This window comes from Geotrypetes seraphini, chromosome 2 (assembly GCF_902459505.1).
Source record: "Geotrypetes seraphini chromosome 2, aGeoSer1.1, whole genome shotgun sequence".
NCBI classification, from domain to species: domain Eukaryota; kingdom Metazoa; phylum Chordata; class Amphibia; order Gymnophiona; family Dermophiidae; genus Geotrypetes; species Geotrypetes seraphini.
Window position 1 is genome coordinate 31,834,677 of NC_047085.1, and position 22,823 is coordinate 31,857,499.

Below are 22,823 nucleotides of genomic sequence, written 5' to 3' on the forward strand. Positions count from 1 at the left end.
CATATAAAACTAAAGATTGGATTGGATGGTTGATTGATTTCTAGTCATGGAAAAACTAGTGGAATGTTTTGTAAACTGATAATGCATGACAAACAAGTTAACTGCCCTTGGTATTGCTGAGCTGCTCTTCTGAGTCAGTTCAAGAGTCTTAAAGGAAAGAGAAGTACCAAATGTAACCCTTGCCCTGGTCATCATTTCATCCAGCAATTGCCCAAAATGCACACTAGAAAGCATGAATTCCGGAGAAAATTTAGAGGTATCACCGTACCTTAAGAAGGATATGGCGTTACTCTAGAGAGTTCAGAGGAGAGCGACACGTATGATTAAGAGGATGGAAAACCTTTCATACGCTGAGAGATTGGAGAAACTGGGTCTCTTTTCCCTGGAGAAGAGGAGACTTAGAGGGGATATGATAGAGACTTACAAGATCATGAAGGACATAGAGAGAGTAGAGAAGGATAGATTCTTCAAACTTTCAGAAAATAAAAAAACAAGACGGCATTCGGAAAAGTTGAAAGGGGACAGATTCAAAACGAATGCTAGGAAGTTCTTCTTTACCCAGGTGGACACCTGGAATGCGCTTTCAGAGGACGTTATACGGCAGAGTACGGTACTGGGGTTCAAGAAAGGATTGGACAATTTCCTGCTGGAAAAGGGGACAGAGGGGTATAGATAGAGGATTACTGCACAGGCCCTGGACCTGTTGGGCCGCCGCGTGAGTGGACTGCTGGGCGCGATGGACCTCAGGTCTGTCCCAGCGGAGGCATTTCTTATGTTCTTATGACTATGCTCCAAAGTTTATATATCAAATTGCATGCTTGCTTCTTTATTGCATGTATAGATATATAAAAGTAATAAAGATTTAGCAATATGAAACTTTTCTGTTATCAGGTGCCAATGTAAATAGCATTTAATAAACAACTCAGATGGGAACTGTCTACATATCACTGGGCGGCTATTAACAGCCAGGCATCAATCAGAATTGCACTGGATTTTGTCACAAGATGTTTTACAATTGCTACTTATGGATTTAAATTACTTAATTATAATACTGTAATCACATCATGTCTTATTGTATTAATAATTGGGAGGACAGGAGAAAATGATTGTTTTATGTATTACTTGTGTGGTTAATAATGCGTTTTATGCAATATTTTATGTTCAATTCATTGTATTGCACTGTCAAAGTTTAAAAATCAATAAAGATTTTTTTTAAAAAAAAGATGTTTTACAATTGCTACTTATGGTTTATTCAACAGAAATGGAGCAATGAGTAAGCAGAATTATTTTAATAAACAATTTTACATACAGTACCTTGTATATCAAACAGTGTTTGCAAAGTTAAATAAGTTTTGAATGTACAGTGGTTTGTACTACTGTGAAAAGATTATTTCAAGTTTACTGTGCCAGTTCTAAATGCATTTGATACACATGAACTGAACCAGCAGGAGGCATAAGGGCTTGGATTCTACAAATGGCGCCTTAAGTTAGGCGGTGGCAGGAACCCTACCATCGCCTAATTGATATGGTAATTGACTGCACAGATAAAAAAAAGATTAAAAGCTCGTTATAAAAGCAGGCACCAGAATTGCATCGAAACATGGTGCCTAGCGGCGCCTAAGGTCAATGTAGGCGTGGTTAGGGGCGGAGACGACCTTAGACACTGTTATGCACGACTCTGTCAAACGTAGGCGTGGGTAATGTAGGTCTTGAAAACTCTGGCCTACATTACCGGAGCCTAAGGTTTTTCTTAGGTGCTTGTAGCCCCGATTCTGTTAATGGCGTCTAAGCATGATTGACATGCGGCCAGCGCCGTTTTTGGTAGGCGCCGTTTACAGAATCTGGCCCATAATGTTCAAGTATTTTAAATGTCCTCAGTTAAACAGCCTCTGTCATTTTTTTTATTTTCTTTTTTTTTCCTACAAATTTTAAAACCTGTACATACATATTTTATAAAGTATTAAAAAGTAAAATTTTACATATTAACCATCATTATTTATATAGCCTATTGTAATAAAACTAGACATGTATACATATAAACATGTATTTTACTTATATTTATATATGTATATTAATTATATATATATATATATATATATAAAGCACTGGTGCAGTGACAACATACCTGAGCACAGGAATTATTAAAAAAAAACCTGGGCTCAAAAATCCAGCAAGAGCAAATGTAGCAACTGAGTTGCCTTTGGTTTCTAGACATTGTTGATTTATGAGTGAAACTTAAAAATGTATAAAAATACTTTAAAATGTCTCTCTCTACCACCATTTATCTGCCATGTAGTTACAATCAGAGGCAGCATTTTCTGCTCATCGTTCCTCATTCCAGCTGAGGTTATATTTATGCGTCAAAGAATCACTAAAGCAAATGACAAACAGTAGTCAATTTCAAATTTGGATTTTTTTTCCTTTTTTTTTTGTTTTGTTTTATATAAAACAACTTTCGACTGCTGGTACTATGTATGATTTTGTATCTATGAAATTGTATCGAGTCCAGCTCCTCCGACCCTAGCAGTAGCATTATTTGGCACAACTGCTTACCACTGTACATGCCGCTCATATGTATACTGGAAGAATTTTTTTAAATGCTGCTTATCTGAAGGGCAAGTTTCTGACTACTTGCTTTCTGAAGACCATTCGGTGAAATAACGGAAATCTCATTGGCACCAAACATTTTGTCCGATATATCAATTCTCCCAAGATGACTATCTTCTTTTCTGTCCTTTTTTTTAATAGTGCTCTTCAAATGCTGCTTTCCTTGGGTATTCTTTTTTTTGGCCTATTGTATTTTTACTATTTTTCCGTATGTGCTTCTGTTACAGATTGTACAACAAACACTTGCTTAAACAGCTTTTCAGAACCATTAAAAATAGCTTGATCAAGAAAGAATAAATTTTCACTTTCAAATAAAATTTTTCATCGTGAAGCATGGCAGAATGAGGTATTCGTTGTATGTCAGAGCACAGCCCATAGAATCTTTTTTTTTTCGGCAGTCGAAACAGTCAATATAGCTTGTGACTGGTCAAACTGGTTATTCCTTTTTGTTTCCAAGCTTCCACATCTATACGAATGGCATAGGGCCCGTAACATCTGTTCTTCAAACATTCTGATGAATAAAAAAAATTTAAACTTCTATATTTATAGCCATTCTATCCTATATTCTTCACTCCTTTGGTCATACGGAGCAGAGAGCTGCTATCTGCTGTATTTTTCCCATGTCCGTTAAAAGCTGTTTAATTTGACGCTTCAGTTGAGGCAGTCTTGCAAGAGGATCTGGAGGTTCCAGTTCTCCAGTGAAATCTAACCAGCTTTCCAGAACTAGAATATCAGAAATAAAAGATATTTAATAGTTCAACAGGGATAAATGTGAGAATATGACAAATGGCATTGGCTGAAATATGGCATTTAATCTGAACAGATATCATAGTACCGGTAGGTTAGAATAGTTTAATAGGCCAGATGTAACAAACTGGAAAATTACTTGTCTAATCTTAAAATATTATTGTTTTAGGTGTTTGCAATAAAGTAGCAAAATCAAGTACCTACAAATCCAAAATGTGGCCCTGCAAAGGGTACTGGCCTTTGACCTAAGGGCCGCCGTGTGAGTGGACTGCTGGGCACGATGGACCACTAGTCTGACCCAGCAGCGGCAAATCTTATGTTCTAATAACTTTCCACATTGAATACAGAACTAGATTTACTAATGTGCATTAATATAAGTCCCATTTTTGTCATTTACTGAGAGCACAACTTCCATTACCATGTTAATAAATAAGGATATTTTAACAGCCTGAAATTATTGTGGTATTAACTCAAATTTCAATTGATCTAAACTCAGTCATTTGATTATGATGGGAAGGGGGTGGGGTGGAGCAATTCTATAATCTAGGCATGCATGTGTTACTGCTAGCATGTACAGTAGAATCTCAGTTATCCAGCACCAACGGGGATTGGTGGATACCTGATAACTGTTCTTTTGGTTAATTGAGAGTGTGTTAGAAACCTTTCTAACACACTCTCAATCTCCCTCCCCCCCATCCCCCCGAAGCATCAGCAATCCTGAACCGGAAAGCCCTCCTCCCTCAAGCCCCGAAGTGGCAGAAGCAGTGATGGTCCTGATGTGCAAACCCCTCCCTCTCTCTCTCTTCCTTACCCGAAGCGCAGCGGTCAGAAGGAGGGCATCCTCAAAACAGGCTGCTTGTGGCCAACCCTGGCAAGACCTTTCCTCTGATGCGTCAGAGGAAAAGCTCTACCAGGGCTGGCTGCGAGCAGCCTGTGCCTGCTGACCGCTGCGCTTTGGGTAAGGAAGAGAGAGAGGGAGGGAGCAAGGGAGTTTGTGGCTCAGGACCGCCGCCTGCTTCTGCCACTTCGGGTCTTCAGGGAGGGAGGAGGGCTTTGCGGCTCAGGACTGCTGCTTCGTTGGTACTTTGGGGCTCGAGGGCCTTGAGGGAAGGAGGATTTGCGGCTCAGGACGCTATCACAGGTGCTTTGGGGACAATTTTTTTTGCCGGTTGTGTACCAGTTAACTGAGACCCAGTAAACCGAGACTCCACTGTATATGCAAACACACCAGCAGACCTAACAGCCACTTATCTTACATTGCGCATCTTCGCAAGGAAGGTACATATAGGCATGGAACTCCCATGTATGGGCATTACAGATGAGTGTCTACATGTTAGGTGCATTAATACCTAGTTAGAGGGGAAAGGGGTGGGATTTTATTTCTGAGTATTACATAATATATCAATATTTGAATGAATTCACAATAAAAATGATTTTATGTATGTATTATTGAATTGGGAGGGAGGGAGGGATGGGGGATTATTATATTCAATAAGAATGATATAAATTTAATTTCTTGCATAATATTTTAACATTATAGAATACTAATTTTCTAATGAAATGTTAAATTTAATGTTATATGTGAGTTTATCAAGTGTGTATCTCTAAGTTTTCTATTAGTTTATTTGATACACTTGTTGTAACATATGAAAATGAATAAAGAATTATAAAAAAAAAAAAATACCTAGTTATGCTAGAATTTGATACAGGAAAGTAGGTGCCCTTGTTCCTTTATAGAATAGGCTCCTACTACACACCCTCTGGATACCCAATTCTAGGCACCCTGTTATAAAATTGCCCCTTGATGCTAGTTTGGCTTTACGTATAACGCCAATGATTAAGTTAATGGGACAGAAAACCCTATTAAATAGACATAAAGGGCCTGATTCTGGAAATGGCACCTGCCACGGTAGGCCTACAAAACGGGCACCACCGTATGTCAATCACCAGTGGGTACTGTTTCCAGAATTTAGTCTATTTTCTTCTACAGATGCCTTAAATGCATTTTACAGGCCTACATTTAAGGCATCGGACTTGTGCCTACGAGACTTGTGCCTAGGTGCACGCCTACAGATGCCTAAGGTCACTTCCAGCGTAAACCATGCCTACGCAGGCCTTAGGTGTCTGTAGGTGTACCTAGAAGTCTCCGTATATGCACAAATGCCTACATTGTAGGTGTCCTTTGCCATGTTGATTTTTTTAAAAATTAAAAACATGTGTCCTGATTGGTTCGTTAAGAAAGCGGTAGGATGCCTACCACCGTCTATAATCGGGATACCTCTTTTAGAATCCGGCCCAAAAAAGGATATAAAACCAGCTCAAATCTTCACAATATAAAAAATTTATAAAGCAAACTGCATAGCATCTTTGCTATAGAATCATATTTTCAATAAATTACCATCAACTTCCTTTTCAATCAGATCCATTCTGTTGGTAACTTCATTTTGTACGTTTTCTATGTGAGTCAAGAGATTAAGCTGCCATTGAAGATTGAAGTCCACTTGGTCTCTTGCCTCTTTTTCATTACAAACAAGCATTCTGTTTCCTTCGGCCAAATTCTTGCCCTTGCATACAACAAAAACAAATACAAGTCGGTAGGTTTTCAAGATGATAAATTATAGTTCCACAAGACCAAGGATATTTTTGCAATCCAAACTTTGTTAATGAACATTCAACATATTGCTAACAATTGGAAAGATCATAGCAGACTTAACTTTAATTTTTGGTGGAATTCGCTATGTCATTTATATAAAATGGAATGTTCAATAGCGGTACAAAATGGAAAATATAAAAGTTTTATTAAAATATGGGAGCCATTAACATTGTTTTGTAATGAATAAACACCATTTTTCTTTTGAAGATACATCATTTAAGGAAGGGTGGGGGGAGGGTTTGTACACTTGAAGAGAGGGTAAAATGAATTAAGAAGAATAGTGTTGGGAGGGAGGGTGGGTTATGGGTTTATACATATACACAATTGTTATTGTCTTGATGGATTTATCAAGTGTTGTTTTTGAGCCTATGTATGATTTTTCTTGTACACTTGTTGAATGATTAAAAAGGAATAAAGAATAAATTTAAAAAAAAAATGAACATTCACGTTTGTGGACATGCGACTCTTGAAAAAAATGTTGGAAAAGGCAATCGATTGGTTAAGTTGGAAACCTGACACTGTATTAAAGTAGCCAAAAAGACCGATACTGTGAAAAACCAACTATAATTTAATAAAACACTTCCACAATGGTTGAGATGCACACTGTCTGATGGTGTATTAGAAAACAAAGTGCAACAAATAACATACAATTGGAAGAATTATGACAGATTAAATTACAACTTTTGGTGGAATTCAGTTTGCCATATATATATATATATATATATATAAGATGGAGCGTACATTTGCAACACAAAAAGGATATATTGATAAGTTTAAGAAGATTTGGGGACCATTAACAGATTTTTGCAATGATTGATATGATTTTTCCCATAATAAGATACTTGATAAAGGGGGGGGGTAGGTTTATTATCTTTATCACAAAATATAAATAAATTATCATAATATTTGTTATATTGTATACAACTATCAAAATAAGGGGAGGGAAAGGGATTATAATTGAATAATAGTTGATATAATTATTAAATATTATATGATGTCTAAAATTATAGTAAGGACTATATAATGATATGTTGTATTTACAGTAAGTTATGGAAATATCAAGTGTATACGTAATGCAATTGTATGAATTTTTATGATACACTTGTTATATGAAAAATGAATAAAAAAAAAGAAAACAAAGTGCAGGTTAAGATGTCAATTTTAAACGGAGGAAAAAGCCTCAGACAAGGGCCCTCCCACCTCCACAATGGTAGAATAGCGGTGGTGGAGCGTTCACCTCACTGGCTAAATAAACCTCCTATACATTGAACGAACACTGCACTAAATTAAAGTGTGATAAAAAATACTGTGCGATAGATGAAAATTTCAACTTATCTTAATTGATCGGGACACCGACGATGGCCAGCGTTTCACTTTTCAGCTGCCTCAGGGTGTAACGTCTCCGATCAAAACTTTTGTTCGGATGCTAAACGCGTCTTTGGATGGGCCTATTAACTTATATTTTTCTCTATGACTTGATACATAAGTGATCATTCTTTATTGTAGCCATGCTGTATCATATCAATGGTTCATCTAGCCCAGTATCTAACTTCCAACAAGTGGCCAATCCAGGTCACAAGTACCTGGCAGAAACCCACATAGTAGCAACAATCCATGCTACTGATCCAAGGGCAAGCAGTGGCTTTCCCCAGTGTTTATCTCAATAGCAGATTATGGACTTTTCCTCTAGGGCCTCATCCAAACCTTTTTAAAACCCAGATTTACTAATTGCAAAGAGGTCCAGAGTTTAACTATTTGTTGAGTGAAAAAATAGTTCCCCTTATTTGTTTTAAAAGTATTTCCATGTACTTCATTGAGTGTCCCCTAGTCTTTGAACTCTGAACGAGTTAAGACGAAGAAAGGCTTCTGCCTGTGTTACATCTTGCAAAGCACCTATGAATTCCAATTAGGGGGATGGGCTCATATTTTGCTTAGGTTATTTAAGCCCTTTAGGGTCAAATTCCCAAACCAAAAATCTGCCTTTAATGTGCTTGCTAAATAGATTCCAGCTGATTTAGCATGCACCGTATTTTAGCAGCAGATTATCAAAACATCTTAGGGAGGGTTTTTTTTTAATGAGTTTTCTAGCACTCTCCAATACTGATGTGCAAATGTAGTACCACCAGGCTATTAGTATTGAAATGATCACTCTGAGCAATTCTTTTTAATTTCCGAGTGATTCTCTAACCTCGTTGTGCCACATTTGCATCCAAAATTTACCAACAGGCAAGGCTGTCTTTGCCTTACTTTCTAATCAGAGCCTGAGAATTGAAGGGTTCAGGCACAGACAGGAAAGTAAGGTTTGACAGCTCAGACACTCACCACACACAAATTAAAGTAATTTTAAAAACCCAACAAAATGAAGATTGGCGGGAGAGATGCCCACTATCTCCTGCCGCGTCACCAACACTAATAACCAACCCCCCTCCCTTCCTGCAACGAGTGCCCATACTCTCCCACCGCCAAACACCCAGACCCCACAACACCCCTTTGGCGCGGAAGAAATGCCTACTCTCTCCTGCTACCAGACACCCCAACAACCCCCCCCCCCCACCAACAGCAGGAGAGATGCCCACTCTTTACTGCCGCCACACAAGACACCCTGACAACACCCCCCCCCCACACAGCGGGAGAGATGCCTACTCTCTCCTGCCGCCAAGCAACCTCCCATACCTCTAACGATCCCCACCCACTCCACCTTACCTTACATGGCTGGCCAGAGGGACGCCTACTCCCTCTGGTCAGCAGGCCAGCCTCTTCAAAATGGTGGGCTTTCCCCTCCTGGGATGTACCAGTGAGGGGCTTTAAGTATCTGGCCCAATTAGAGCCTTAAGTCCCTCCCCAGATGCACCAGGAAGGAGCCTAAGGCTCTGATTGGCCCAGGTGCCTAAGCTCTTGCCCATAGAAGGAGCTTTAAACAACCTGGGCCAATTAGAGCCTTGGGCCCCTTTGAAGAGGCGGGCTTACTGGCCTGAGGGAGTAGGCATTCCTCCGGCCAGCCATATATGTAAGGTAAGGGGGAGAGGGTGAGGTTCGTCAAAAGCACCGGGGGGGGGGGGGCAGTTATGTGGCGGTGGAAGAGAGTGGGTATCTCTTCCAGTTCCAGGGGGTGTAGTTGCTTGGCGGGAGGGAGTGGGCACTCTCCCACTGCTGGGGATGGGTAGAGTTGTTGGGGTGTCTTGCTTGGCAGCGAGAGTGGGCATCTCTCCTGCTGTTGGGGGGGTGGTCTGTTGCTTGACTTCGGCAGCTCGATTTGTTATTTGGGGGAAGTTTTTTTTTGTGTTTATTCTGCGCATGTGTCCATTGCTATCACCAGCAATGAGCACATGCAAATTTAGCAAATCTTCGCAACTCTCTGCCAACCTCATTTGCATGAGCGTTTTTCGGAGAATGACTCCCTTTTTTTTAAAATCATTACTATAACGGCTGTGACAGGACCCTGTCGTTTTTTTGAAAAATAAGTATTCTTTAAACCCAGAGCAGAGTCAAATCCTTGTCCATAGAAAATGAATTAAGGTGAACAAGGAAACCAGACTCCATATGAAGGAACTGACTGCAAGATTAGCAATAAAAATGGTCTCCTTGAAGCTAGTTTTTCATTTTATTTGAAACTTTATTGGCTGTCCAGCTCTCAGATTTAGACACAAGACTAAAGCCAGGGTTTCCCCCTGTTACCAGAGTCCTTAGCTCCACTGTCCTCTAGGTACTGAACAGTCAGTAGAGATTTCCCTATACAGTTATCCCTCCATGGGACAAAAGACAGCAGCTTCCCCTGGTATGATTGCCTAGAAGCCCCAGAATCTTGATCTAGCCCAGTGAAGAAAGAAGAGCTGTCACCCTCCACCATCCTGGTCTACCTCTTTTTTCAGCTGCACCAGCTCAGCCCAGATCTGCTAGAGACCAATAAATACTGAATAGAGGTAGCTGATGCACCAGCCTTGTACAGGTGGACTCTTGGACTCATCACCTCAACCTTTTTTCTGTCTCTATCTGCAGGCAGGAGGGAAGGGGGTTTATCTACTTGTCTGCCCTGGCCTGGTTAAAATAAGAAAGTTCACTTTATTCAGCTTAGTTTCATACCAAATAATCATATGGTGCTTAGCTGCAGCAGCCATACTGGTCTTGGAGAAAACTAGATCTTAGCAGGTTGTGACGCTTTTAAACCAATATAAAAATATAAATATAAAGGTTAAATTATAATTTTTGGTGGAATTCTGTGTGTCATATATACAAAATGGAGCTCACAATAGCAACGCAAAAAGGTTATATTAGTAAATTTCAGAAAGTCTGGGGACCGTTAACAGATTTTTGTAATGAATGATTAATTTTTCCCATGTTAAGGTATTTGATTAGGGGGGGAAAGGGTGGGTTTTACTTGTTGTTATTATATAATACATGAGTATTTCAATAATTTCACAGTAAGGATGATTTTATGATTTATTGAATAGGGAGTGAGAGGAGGAGGGAGATGGAAAGAAGAAAAATCATGGAAAAATTCTGATATGGGAAAATCCTTTTAAGTCCTGAAGATAAAACAGGTGAAGTAGGATAACTAAGAAAACCCAGAAGCTCACAAGAAACCTTTCTCTCTACAGAAACTCCCCCCCCCCCTGCAACTGACATTTACCTTATCTATCTCTGTAGCTGATGGAAACAGTAGATTAACTGTAAAAAGATATTGCACACAATTTACCAGAAAACATGCAAGAATGAAGAAATACCCAGTTTTTAAGCAAAGTTAACTACTGTGTCAGTGAAACTTGAGAGAAAATAACAGGTCCTGATGCTGCGGTCTGGCATCAGGGCCCACCCAGCCAGATACCATGAAGAGATAAACAGACCATGGTCCGAAGATAGAATTCTCAAGAAATATCATCTAAAGTGTCAGAAATATTTACAGTTGGGAGGGGGTTTTGATGCTCGGAAATGCTTATATGGTATAGAGAGACATTTCGGGAAAAGGTTAGGTCTTACGGGAAACAAAGTGAACATATAACATGACGCAGGTGAAACCAGACAATAAATGAATGTAGTTAGGCAGTAGTGCATAGGAAAATAGCCAATAAGGAGGTATCATGTGATCTAGGCCAACGTGGTGTTGGCCACTAAGAAATGTATAAAAACCAGGCCTTTAGAAGGGAGAGGGCAGAACAGACATCAGAGGATCTACAGGCCTGGAGATCACCTTCTGTTACGCTATATGCTGAATGATTTATTCCTGTAAGCTGTTACTGATTGACTAAATAAATATATACTTATTGAAACCAGTATATAGCGTTCGAGGTCTCATTCCCGAGGTAGGCCTGGACAGCTGCCTACATCAGGAGGGAGGGGGAGGGATTATTAGATTCAATAAGAATGATATAAATGTTAGATTTCTTTCATAATATTTAAAATATTATAAATTTTAATTTGTAATGAAATGTTAAATTTGATGCTTATATGAGAGTTAATCAAGTGTGTATCTTTAAGTTTTAAATGAGTTTATTTGCTACACTTGTTGTAACATACGAAAATGAATAAAGAATTAAAAAAAACAAAAAAAAAAACAATATAAAAATAATCCAAAGGTGCTATAGTATATAAACTTCCAGGACCACAATCGTTCCCTTCTTCCATATGTGGCCTCTAAAGCTCTATAGCATTCTTTTAAAATCATTCCTACATTACTCCAAGAAAATCTCTGGATCTATTAAGAACTCTATTACTAAATTTTCTAAGCATAGGCCATTATGATAATAATTTCTTCACATTTATATTAATTTAACCTTAAATTACTTCATGCAGTATGATTTTTTATTGAGACCATAACATACCTTCCTAAAAATATGTAGCATATACATTCTTAATTCAGTTGCTCAATCATGACTTAAACTTATTCAAAATTATACATGGTACTTACCTGCTTATTCATAGCACCCTCTTTCAATGAGTACAGAAAACACTTTTTATCTGCTAAGAGACATTCCCGCTCTTCTTCATCAAAGCTGCTCGTCTCCTCATCCTCTGAGCTGGCTGGTTCATGAGCAGATTTGAAGTCCTGACTATAATTTGGTGGTTTTTGGTAACTATGCTCACTTATAATGTAAGTCTCTTCCATCTTTTGGGGTATAATAGGTTGCTCTTTATGAGTGTGCCCATATAGCGTCCTCTGAGGTGGACGGACAGTGTCCTGAAAAATCACTTTTTTCTCTAGTTCAACAGTTACTTGACCTTGCTCTTTCCAGGTTCCCGAACATGCCCAAAAACGAAGGTCAGGATGTTCTTTATTCCTTAAAATAATGGAAAAATATATTAAAGAAACTTCCTTTTCAAGAAAATAAAGAACCCCCCCCCCTATATTGTATGACGTGAAAATCTGCTCCACTGTACAATAGAATATATATTTCCTGTGGGAAATATTCACAAGCTTAGCTGGAATGTGGACTTACCAAATCAGGATGAAAGCTAAATAAAGTTTAAAGCTCAAATTTAGAATTCCAATCCAGAATTCCATTAGTGATGAATCCAGATAGAAAAGTATGGGTGCCAAGATCACAAGTCAGATGATTGTATGTTCCAAATTCACAGGCAAAGCACAACTTTATTGTACGTTGTTAAAAAGTTATGTCACTAACCACCCGGCTCCCAAGTTCTTACTGACTGATACTTCTCACTTAGTTTTTGGTAGATAGCAGTTATAACATAGCATGTACTAAAAAGTTACAAGTACCTGTATTTTGACACATCAACAAATGATTTTGGTAAACAGAATACAGATGATTTAAGTATCCTACTTAATAGTAGAATAGTACTAATAGCAGAATGAACATTTTGGAAATTTATTTTATTTCATTTCACCTTCATACACAGTCATACTTCCATATGTAAAACAGAACTGTAGAAGATAAAGCTTTTTGTTTAAGAACCGCATTATTAAAGCTTGAGTGTCTCTGTTTAAAATGCCACACTAGGAATCAGAATTAGAGAATGACACGGTGGCGGTTTACCCGCGGCCACCGCATTTTAGCCGCGGGTCACCCGCCGAAAACGGGGAAGAAAACTAGCAGTCGCTGCGGCGACGGGGACAAGGCCATTCACCGCCCGCGGGGCGGTGAATGGTCTTGTCTCCGCAGTGAGGTATCAAGGATCGCGCGGTCCCCGCAGCCATCAATCTTCTCCTCTGACGCAACCGGGAACAGGAAGTTGCAGGAGAGGAGAAGTTTGATTGACTCGCGCAGCCGCGCGTGCAAGGATTTTTGAACACGTGCGGCTCGGAAAAAAGGAAGCCGGAAAACTCGAAATTTAAGGTGAGGTGGAGGGAGGGAGCTGGCTAAATGCACGGCTTTTTGAACGCGTGCGGCTAGGGAAAAAGGAAGCCGGCAAACTCGGAACGAATATAAGGTGAGGTGGAGGGAGGGTGGGGGCTGCTGGACCATTCTTCATTACTTTGCCATACTAATTCCATTCTATGTTAGGTGCCACGGACTCAGATTCGAGTCCTAGCGATGATGAGTTAAAGATCCCAAAAGAAGCCAACTTCTAAATCCAGTGGTTAGAGCTACACTACACTCCTTGTGACCCTGGGCAAGTCACTTAATCCCTATTGCTTCTGACACAATGGGCAGTTCCAAAGACCAAGACTGGCCAGTGTCAAAGACAGGATGCTGAGCTTGATAGATCCTTAGTCTCCACTGTTTTTAGTGATCAACAAAGTTCTATGTTTCTATAATCACCCTAATTCTGTTATCATTGGACTACATATTCAAAATGATTTAAATGGCCAGGACAGGCTCCTGGCTGTTCAAATCATCTGTCCAGGGCTAACCAGGCATTTTCAATCTTCATGTTCAGCCCAAATGGTGTCACACAATTCAGCAAAAATACCCAATGTTGTTCCTCATAATTTAAATATTGCTCATAGAAGGAACAACATTGGGTATTTTTGCAAATGGAATTTGGAGGGTTAATTCCCTTGAAACAGCCAATTGAGTGAAACATGAATTCATGCTGGGACACAAGATAGGTTGAATTTGTTTTGAATTTAAAAAGAAAAATGATCAATGAAGAATACTATAATGGCAAGAAAATATAATGATAAAACAGCAACTAATTTTGCCTATTTTTATATATTAAAAAAGTACTACATAAGGTGAATGTCCATATTGCTGTCTGTTGTTCTGCTGAGCACTGGCATTGAAACAGCAAAATGCATTTATTGCATACTTGTCCTCTGTCGGAAACATTATGGTGGTATATTAGTTGTGTTAATAAAAATTTATAAACAAAGCCCTGCCAGCTGAACATCTCTTTCTCTAGTTCAGCAGCAGGAACTTTGATTTATAAGAATGGAATACGCTAAATATTAGAGTACTAAGGCTTATATGGATGCTGCGGGGACGGTGACGGGGCGGTGAATGGGATGGCAGTGGCGGTGAAAGGGATGGCAGTGACGGTGACGGGGCGGTGAATGGAATGGCGGTGACGGGGCGGTGCAGAGGATGGTGGGCCGGGGACGGGGCGGTGACGGGGACAGATTTTTTCCCCGTGTCATTCTCTAATCAGAATGTAGCAAATCCCATAATATAAAAGGGATCTGCAAGGATCAATTGATTTAAGAAAATTATATGTGATTGGTATATGATTGATATATAAGTCTGTATATTAGTGTGATAGAATGTGACAGCCAATAGGAGGGGCATACAATCAGTATTGCATAAAAGCTTTCCTAGGATATCTCTTTACTCTGTCTCATCAGATGACATCAACACTGACTTGCTTCCTTGTCTATGGAGACCCTTCCTTTCTGAGCTCACTGCCAAGACCCTCTTCCATAACCTCATTATCTCTTGCTTAGATTACTGCAACTTACTTCTCACTGGCCTTCTGCTAAACCCTCTCTCTCCCCTTCAATCTGTTCAGAACTCTGCTGCACGTCTCATATTCCATCAATTGCTATGCTCACATTACCTCTCTCCTCAAGTCACTTCATTAGCTCCCTATTTTTTCTACATACAGTTCCAACTCCTCTTACTGACCTACAAGTGTATTCGTTCTGCAGCTCCTCAGTATCTCTCCCCACTGGCACTCCGCTCATTGGATGTCTCTCTTATCTGCACCCTTCTCTACAGCTAACTCCAGACTCAGGCCCTTCTACCTTGCCACACCATATGCCTGGAAGAAACTGCCTGACTCGATACATCCCTCTCTGGCAGGATTGAAATCCAGACTCAAAGCCCACTTCTTTGAAGTTGCCTTCAATTCCAAACTCCAACCCACCTTCTAAGTACCAATATCTGTCTTATTATTCCCTGTGTAATTCCCCCACCTGAGCAAAGTGGGGGTGGGTCAGTAGAGTGGGCAGACCTGATGGGCTATGGCCCTTATCTGCCGTCATCTTCTATGTTTCTATGTTTCTTCTTGTCCAGTTTGTCTGTTTTGACTAGATTGTAAGCTCTTTTGAGCAGGGACTGTCTCTTCTGTGTTTTGATGTACAGCACTGTGTATGTTTAGTAGCACTATATAAATTAAAAGTAGTAGTAGAAATATGAGTTGCAGAAACATTACAAAAATTAAAAAAACTCACAAAATGCACTCGGTGTCTTTCAGATGCCACTAATTATAACAACCGTGAACCTTGTAAAAATGTGTCTGTTAAAAAGAACCTACACTTACTTTAGAATCCCAATCTTCAGCTGTAATCCATGCAGTATTTCACTTACACTGTACACGTCAGCCAGCAAGTGATGTGTTGAAACTATCTTTTTGGCATTCAGATGAGAATAATTTTCATTTAAAAATGATAATCCACACATATGCCCATTGCTCAGCCAATCTCTATTATATCGATATTTTGCACTCCACCTTTGACCTGCGGTTAAAACAAAAACTGGACTTATGATGACAATTATGTCAAATGTCATATCTAAGATGCTTTTAAAGGGGAGGGGGAGTAATTTAAAAGGCTTTTTCACATATATATGCTTTAAATATATACAAAAAAGGACTCATAAAACTACTCCATGCATACAGTACATGTTATATGTATGAGACCAAGGTATATATGTAGTTAGGGGAGAACACAGGCAGAATCACAAAGTATGCAAATAGGTTATAACATATGCACGTACTTGTTTACTTCAGCCATATTGTAGGCAAAATTTTGGCAGGTTTTCTACATCACTGCATCCTTTTCGTTTGTAAATCTTTATTCATTTTCATCACTTACAACAAGTGTATAATAATCAATCCAAATAATTTTTACAAATCACTTGACAATCTTACTTATAATCATTAAAGTATAAAAGAATCCCTTCCCACCCATCCCACCCATTAACAATAAATCAATTATAAAATATCATAAATAAAAATAAATAGGTTTATTCTCTTTATCATAAAATATAAATAAATGATCATAATAGTTGTTATATTGTATGCAACTAACAAAATAAGGGGAGGGAAAGGGATTCATAATTGAATAATAGTTGATAAAATTATTAAATTTTACATGATATCTAAAATTGTACTAAGGATTATATAAGATATGTTGTATGTACAGTATGTTATGGAGATATCAAGTGTATACTTAAGGTAATTGTATGAATCTTTATGATACACTTGTTGTTATATGAAAAAATTAATAAAAAAATGTTAAACGAATTATCAAATATCATATTTTCCAATCCCACCCCACCTATATCTTATATAATAACAAGGTGTTTAAGGTGCCTGATCATTAGAATATGTAATCAATGGCCCCCAAATCTTTTTAAAATTATGATAATTTCCTTGCTGTATAGCAAGCACCCTCTCCATTTTATAAATATGACAAACTGAACTCCACCAAAAGGTATAATTAAGTTTAGTATAATCCTTCCAATTTCCAGTAATATGTTGAATGGCAACCCCCGTCAATATTAATAAAAGTTTATTATTATTTGCTGAAATTGGACTCTTAAATCTCATAGATGTACCAAATAATATAGTATCATAGTATCACTGCATCCTTATAAAATAGGCTCACAACAATAAGCGACTACTTTTATAATATTCCATTTCAAAAAGTACATCAGAATTTGTGGCAAAAAAATAAATCAGGTGATCATTATCCACCTCTACCTCACTTTTCAGAGTGAAATTTGAATTTTTTCTGGCTATGATCTCTGTCAAATAGCTTGTCTTCACAGAGCAACTCCACTACCCAGCCATTTAGTTCCGCTCCAAAGCCACGCCCCTTAAATATTTTTAGGGCTGTGCAATCCACCGCAACATATTCATTTCAAAATGATTATTTTTGGTTTTCTATGTATCAAAATCAATCCTTTTAGGCTGATAAATTCAGCTTGAAGAGCAAATTTCATATAATCTGACAAATATGCACAGCTGGAGAGTGAGATGATAATAGCATTATCATATAAGATACCAAGTTTTACTTTAGGGACTTGGTTAAAAGTGCATCAAATGCAGCAAATCATAGATTCTTTTTTTTTTTTTTAAAAGATCTTTATTCATTTTTACATCTTACAACAAGTGTATCAATAAATTGACAATTGAAACTAAATACATCACTTGAATTTCTGTCATATTTAACAATAATACATAAAATTTAACCCCTTCCCTCCCAACCCTACCATAACATATGTAATCAATATATATCCTATGAAGTATTCTTTTTTACTCATCTAAACATTTAATAAAATTCAGAATTTCCCCCCCTCCCATCCCTTCACTTGTATTGTACTTATAATGGAAAAATGGTATCAATTCATTACAATAATGTGTAAATGGCCCCCATTTCTCTTTAAATTTTTTATAATTCCCTTTTTGTATGGCAATTATTCTCTCCATCTTAAAGATGTGACACAATGAGTTCCACCAGAAACTGTAATTAAGCCTGCTCCAATATTTCCAATTATGCATGATATGTTGTATGGCGACTCCTGTCATAATCAATAAAAGCTTATTATTGTTTGATGAAATTTGGCTCTTTGTTCTCATTGACATACCAAATAGAATCGTGTCATATGACAAAGCCACAGGATTCCCTAATAAACAATTTATTTGGGTCTAGATTGATTTCCAAAAGGTCAAAATAAAGGGACAATAGTATAACAAATGATCTAATGTCCCAATCTCAAGATTACAATGCCAGCATCTATTAGACTTAGAGCTATTTAACTTCTGTAATCTAACTGGGGTCCAAAATGCTCTATGTAAAAGGAAAAACCCAGTTTGTCTCATAGATGCGGACACTGTACATCTCATTCTCCAAGATCTTCTGTCTGACTGCCTGCAAAAAAACACAAAACACCAGCCTCTGCTCTCCCTGCCTGAAGCGGCAAGCAGAGACAGCAAGGGGCTGCCTTTTTTTAAAAAAAATTCTTTATTCATTTTACATCTTACAACAAGTGTATCATAAAATAACATTTAAACTTAAACAATATCACTTGATTCTCTATCAATTTAAATTAATATTTAAACTCTCCCTCCCAATCCTACTAATTCATATGTAGTACATATATCATATATTATATATTCTGTCCTATTAATCTAATCATTTAATATCAAATCAGAAAACCCACCCCCCAATACTTTACAATTATACCTATTAGGGAAAAATGATAGTCCAATAACTACTCATTACAATATTCTATTAATGGCCTCCAAACCTCCTGAAAGTTATTAAAATTACCTTTCTGCAGGGCTAACATTCTTTCCATCTTTTATATATGACATAATGAATTCCACCAAAAACTATAATTTAATCTATTCCAATTAAATATAATCTGCTGATTGGCAACTCTTGTCATAATAAGTAATAGCTGCTATTTTAATGGGCACAGCTGTTGGGTGTGCACAACACACATACAAGAGCTGCACCTATAAAAAAACAAAAAACCTCCCCTAATGCTAGAAGCTCCCCACAACCCTGATATCGTACCTTTTTTTTTTTTTTTGAAAGATCAGCAGGAGGGATGCCCACTCCCTCCCATGCCAGCGCACCCAACTCCAACAGCAAGCTCTACTCCTCTTCCCCCCCCCCCAACTCCCCACCACACCAAGCCTCCAAGATGAAACCCTGGTGGTCAGTGGGCTGTCCCCCTCCAAACCCCTCTGAACCCGCAATATGCTTGCAGAAAACTATCAATCATCTTTTCAACTCTACCTCTTTCCCAGGGAGCTGCTCTACCTCCCTCAGTTCGCACAAAAGCAATCAAGTAGCACTTTAATGAAAGACATAACCGGAAGGAGGGAAACGGAAGAATCCTCAATTCTGTTCTGCTCTGTAATGAACATTATCAATAAACATTATAATATTCAAACTGCTATAAAAGAGATACAAAAACATATGCAACCAGTACTAATCTTACATAGAGCTTGTAGCTAGTTGCATGTCCTGCTCTCCAGCAGAGACTTGAAGCAGACTATAAACTCTCAAATGTTCCTTGCTTTTTTTCTATTCTCTCAGCTCATCTGAAAGAGAGATTTCTTCAGCTCCAGACTGATACCGAGGCAGAAGGCAGGCAGAGCCCATGTACAGGGCGGGGCTTCAGGACCACTAGACCAGACACGGGCAACTCTGGTCCTCGAGGGCCGGAATCCAATCGGGTTTTCAGGATTTCCTCAATGAATATAATTGAGATCTATTTGCATGCACTGCTTTCAATGCATAGTCATTGGGAAAATCCTGAAAACCTGATTGGATTCCGGCCCTCGAGGACCAGAGTTGCCCATGTCTGCACTAGACACATCTACAAGAGAGATCATCATCAAGGTATGAACCTAATCTTTCTAGTACAATGTGTCTAGTGGTCCTGAACCGTAGGGACATACCAAAACTGTCCCCAGAATCTAGGGTGGGCCCACTGAGTCTGCCTTCAGAATGGAAGATTGGAATACGGTGTCCTGTGGCTGCTACGATCACCCTATAGAAGTGTTTCTCAACTTGGTCCTGGAGTACCCCTTGCCAGTTAGGTTTTCAGGATATCCACATTGAATTTGCATAAACTTGATTTGCATACACTGCCTTCATTATATGCAAATTTCTTTCATGCATATTCATTGTGGATATCTTGAAAACCTGACTGGCAATGGGGTACTCCAGGACCGAGCTGAGAAACACTGCCCTATAGAACCTGGTAAAGGTATGGAGGGTAGACCAGGTAGCTGCTCTATAGATCTCGGGCAAGATAGCCCTAGTCTCCACCCATGAGGTAGCAACTCCTCTGGTGGAGTGAGCTTTCAATGCAATCGGCAGCTGTTTACTGTAGGCAACATATATAGAGGAAATGGCCATCTTAATTCATTTGGAAATTGAGGCTTTAGACCGGCCTCTATTTCTTGGCATGACTGGTAATTTTGAGGAACGGTTCCCTGCAGGAAACAGCTTGCAACTTGGAGACTCATCTTGCCAACGTAATCGGCACCAAGAAAACCATCTTGACTATAAGATCCAGAAGGGAAGTCTCCTGTAAGGGCTCATACAGAGGTCCACAGAGACCCTGCAATACAGTATTATGATTCCAGGAAGGGAAAGGGGGACACACTGGAGGGCTCAACTGAAAAGCCCCTTTAATGAACTGGGTGACATCTGGGTGAGAGATCAGGGAGCCTCTGTCTCCCTGTGCTTGGAAACAGGAATAGCCTGCTATCTGCACTTTCAGTGATCTAACCGACAGACCCCTCTGAAGCCCCTCCTGCAAAAAGTCCAAGACTACCAAAATTGGAGCTTGGTAGTGCTCTATATCCTTCACAGCGCACCAGCATTGAAAGAACTTCCAGGCCTTAGTATAAGCTGCCACTGTCGACGGCTTCTTAGCACTGAACAAATTAGTGATGACTATGTCTGAATAACCCTTGCTCATCAGGGCCGCCCGCTCAAGAGCCATGCCGTAAACTCTACAGTTTTTCATATTCTCAATAAAGACAGGTCCTTGAGTGAGAAGGTCCACTTGGACCGGCAGTCTGAGGCCTTCATCCCTCTGGAGACGAACTAGGTCTACATACCACAGCCTGCTGGGCCAATTGTAAGCCATTAAGACTACCAACCCCAGATGCTTTGCAATTATGTGAATGACTTGATCAAGCATGGGATCACAGGGAAAACACATACAAAAGCCCCTTCTCTGGCCACGGTTGGACTAACACGTCCAACCCTTCGCTTTTGGGCTCGTATCTTTGGCTGTAAAAGTGAGACATCTTTGTGTATATTGTTGAATGCCCGGGAGGACAGAGACTATTTCCCCCAGGTTGAGCGTCTGTCGACTAAGAAAGTCGGCTTGTAAATTTTCTCCTCCTGCTACATGCATGGTCAAGAGAGCTTACAAATGAGCTTCTGCCCACCAAAAGAGAAGTTGAGCTTCTATGCACAACGGGGCACTTCTGGTGCCTCCTTGCTTGTTCACATAGGCCACCCTGTCGCACTGTCCAAGAAGATTCTGACTGCCTTGCCTTCCAGAGACTTCTCTGACGCCTGAATTGCTAGTCGAATGGCTGAGTTCCAGGCAACTGAGCCAGTGTCCAATGACCCTGAACTGGATGTCTGTTGCAATGACCCCTGCCCCCAACCGTAAAAGCTAGCCTCGGTCATTAGTATCACCCAGAAGGAAATGTGAAGAGGCATTCCCATAGGAAGGGCGGCAGCCTGCAGCCACCACCATATGTGGGACATGGACACTCCTTGGTTGACCATTCAGCACAAACCTGGCATGATATAGGGGAAGGAAGGTCTGAGGGGTCCATCCCAGTCAGATTTAAGGAAAATTGAGGGGTTTTGAGTCAGATGGAGGGTTTAGAAAAAAAGATTGTTTAAAATCTTTTTTTTTTTTTTACAATTCTTTATTCATTTTCAAATTTGACAAGTGCACAAAATAATATAATTCAACAAGTTATTACACAATAGCACTTTGATATTTAATATTTTGTTCACTTTATGAAAAATTTGAAAATAAAAAAATAATGGGATATCTACTACATAAAAATCTAATGATACATTTAACCCCCCTATCTCCCAACCTTCATCTATATATATGTTTAAAATCTAAGATGGCCACTGCCAGCAAACTCACACCAATAACAGCCAGTGGAGACTTCCTTGAAGGACAAAAAACACAAGGAAAGGGGTTTTAGTAGAGGGGACCTAGGCTCTGGCTTTTGAAGACACCCGCCCCCCCTCAATTTTCCCCATAGGCTATAAGAACCTTATTCACTATGCCATGTGGTGCCTGCCTGCTTCATCATAGGAATTCAGTTGGAACAAATGGAAAAGAAATCTGCCTCACAGATTCGCTGGACAAACCTGGTCTTCAGGCTGCCAGTTGGACCAAGCCTCAACCCCCAGAAAACTTCATTGTGAAGGAGGGGACGACCATGCAGCTGGTCCACTCTTAATCCTGGCCAAGGTGAGAAGGAACCAAACAGCTTGTGCTCAAGCTCCTAAATAAATCAAGGATGGGAGCAGCTACAAAGAAGATGGTCCCTGAGCTTCAAACAATAGAAAAGTAGGCTGGCTATCTAGGTGACCCCAAGGGCTGAACCTGCTAGCAGCAAACTTCAGCAACATGATTCGGTCTCTTCTCTCAGGCAGAGGTCCCAACAAGTGGGAACCTCAAATGAAACACTTAGAAAAACACCTGAAAATAATAAAACCACAGAGCAGAAATGCTTCTGAGCAATTTGCTTAGAGAAAACAAACTGAGGGGCAGGAGCAGCTCTCTGGGAAGGGGGAGAAAAATGACATTTTTGGGTTAAGATGCAAAACCCTATACAGTTCCATATTGCACTAGAAATATATTATTATGCATTTGTGGAAAGGTTTGTATTATTCAAGTTTAGTAGA

At 39.4% G+C, this 22,823-nt stretch overlaps 1 protein-coding gene across 3 annotated transcripts in view; it reads right to left on the minus strand.

The window, feature by feature from the left end:
• Window positions 1-1,274: 1,274 nt before the first annotated feature.
• The window catches only part of PHF20L1 (PHD finger protein 20 like 1), a 306,054-nt gene continuing 284,505 nt past the window's right edge, over window positions 1,275-22,823 (minus strand). For 2 of the 3 annotated variants that reach the window (XM_033931889.1, XM_033931890.1), the window contains exons 19-22: window positions 15,662-15,857; window positions 11,910-12,279; window positions 5,753-5,918; window positions 3,188-3,330 (exon numbers count right to left, since the gene is read on the minus strand). In XM_033931889.1, the coding sequence (XP_033787780.1) occupies window positions 3,188-3,330; window positions 5,753-5,918; window positions 11,910-12,279; window positions 15,662-15,857 (875 nt within the window). Of the gene's footprint in view, window positions 3,331-5,752; window positions 5,919-11,909; window positions 12,280-15,661; window positions 15,858-22,823 lie in introns of all 3 variants that reach the window. The other variant, XM_033931888.1, reaches the window with a different exon arrangement.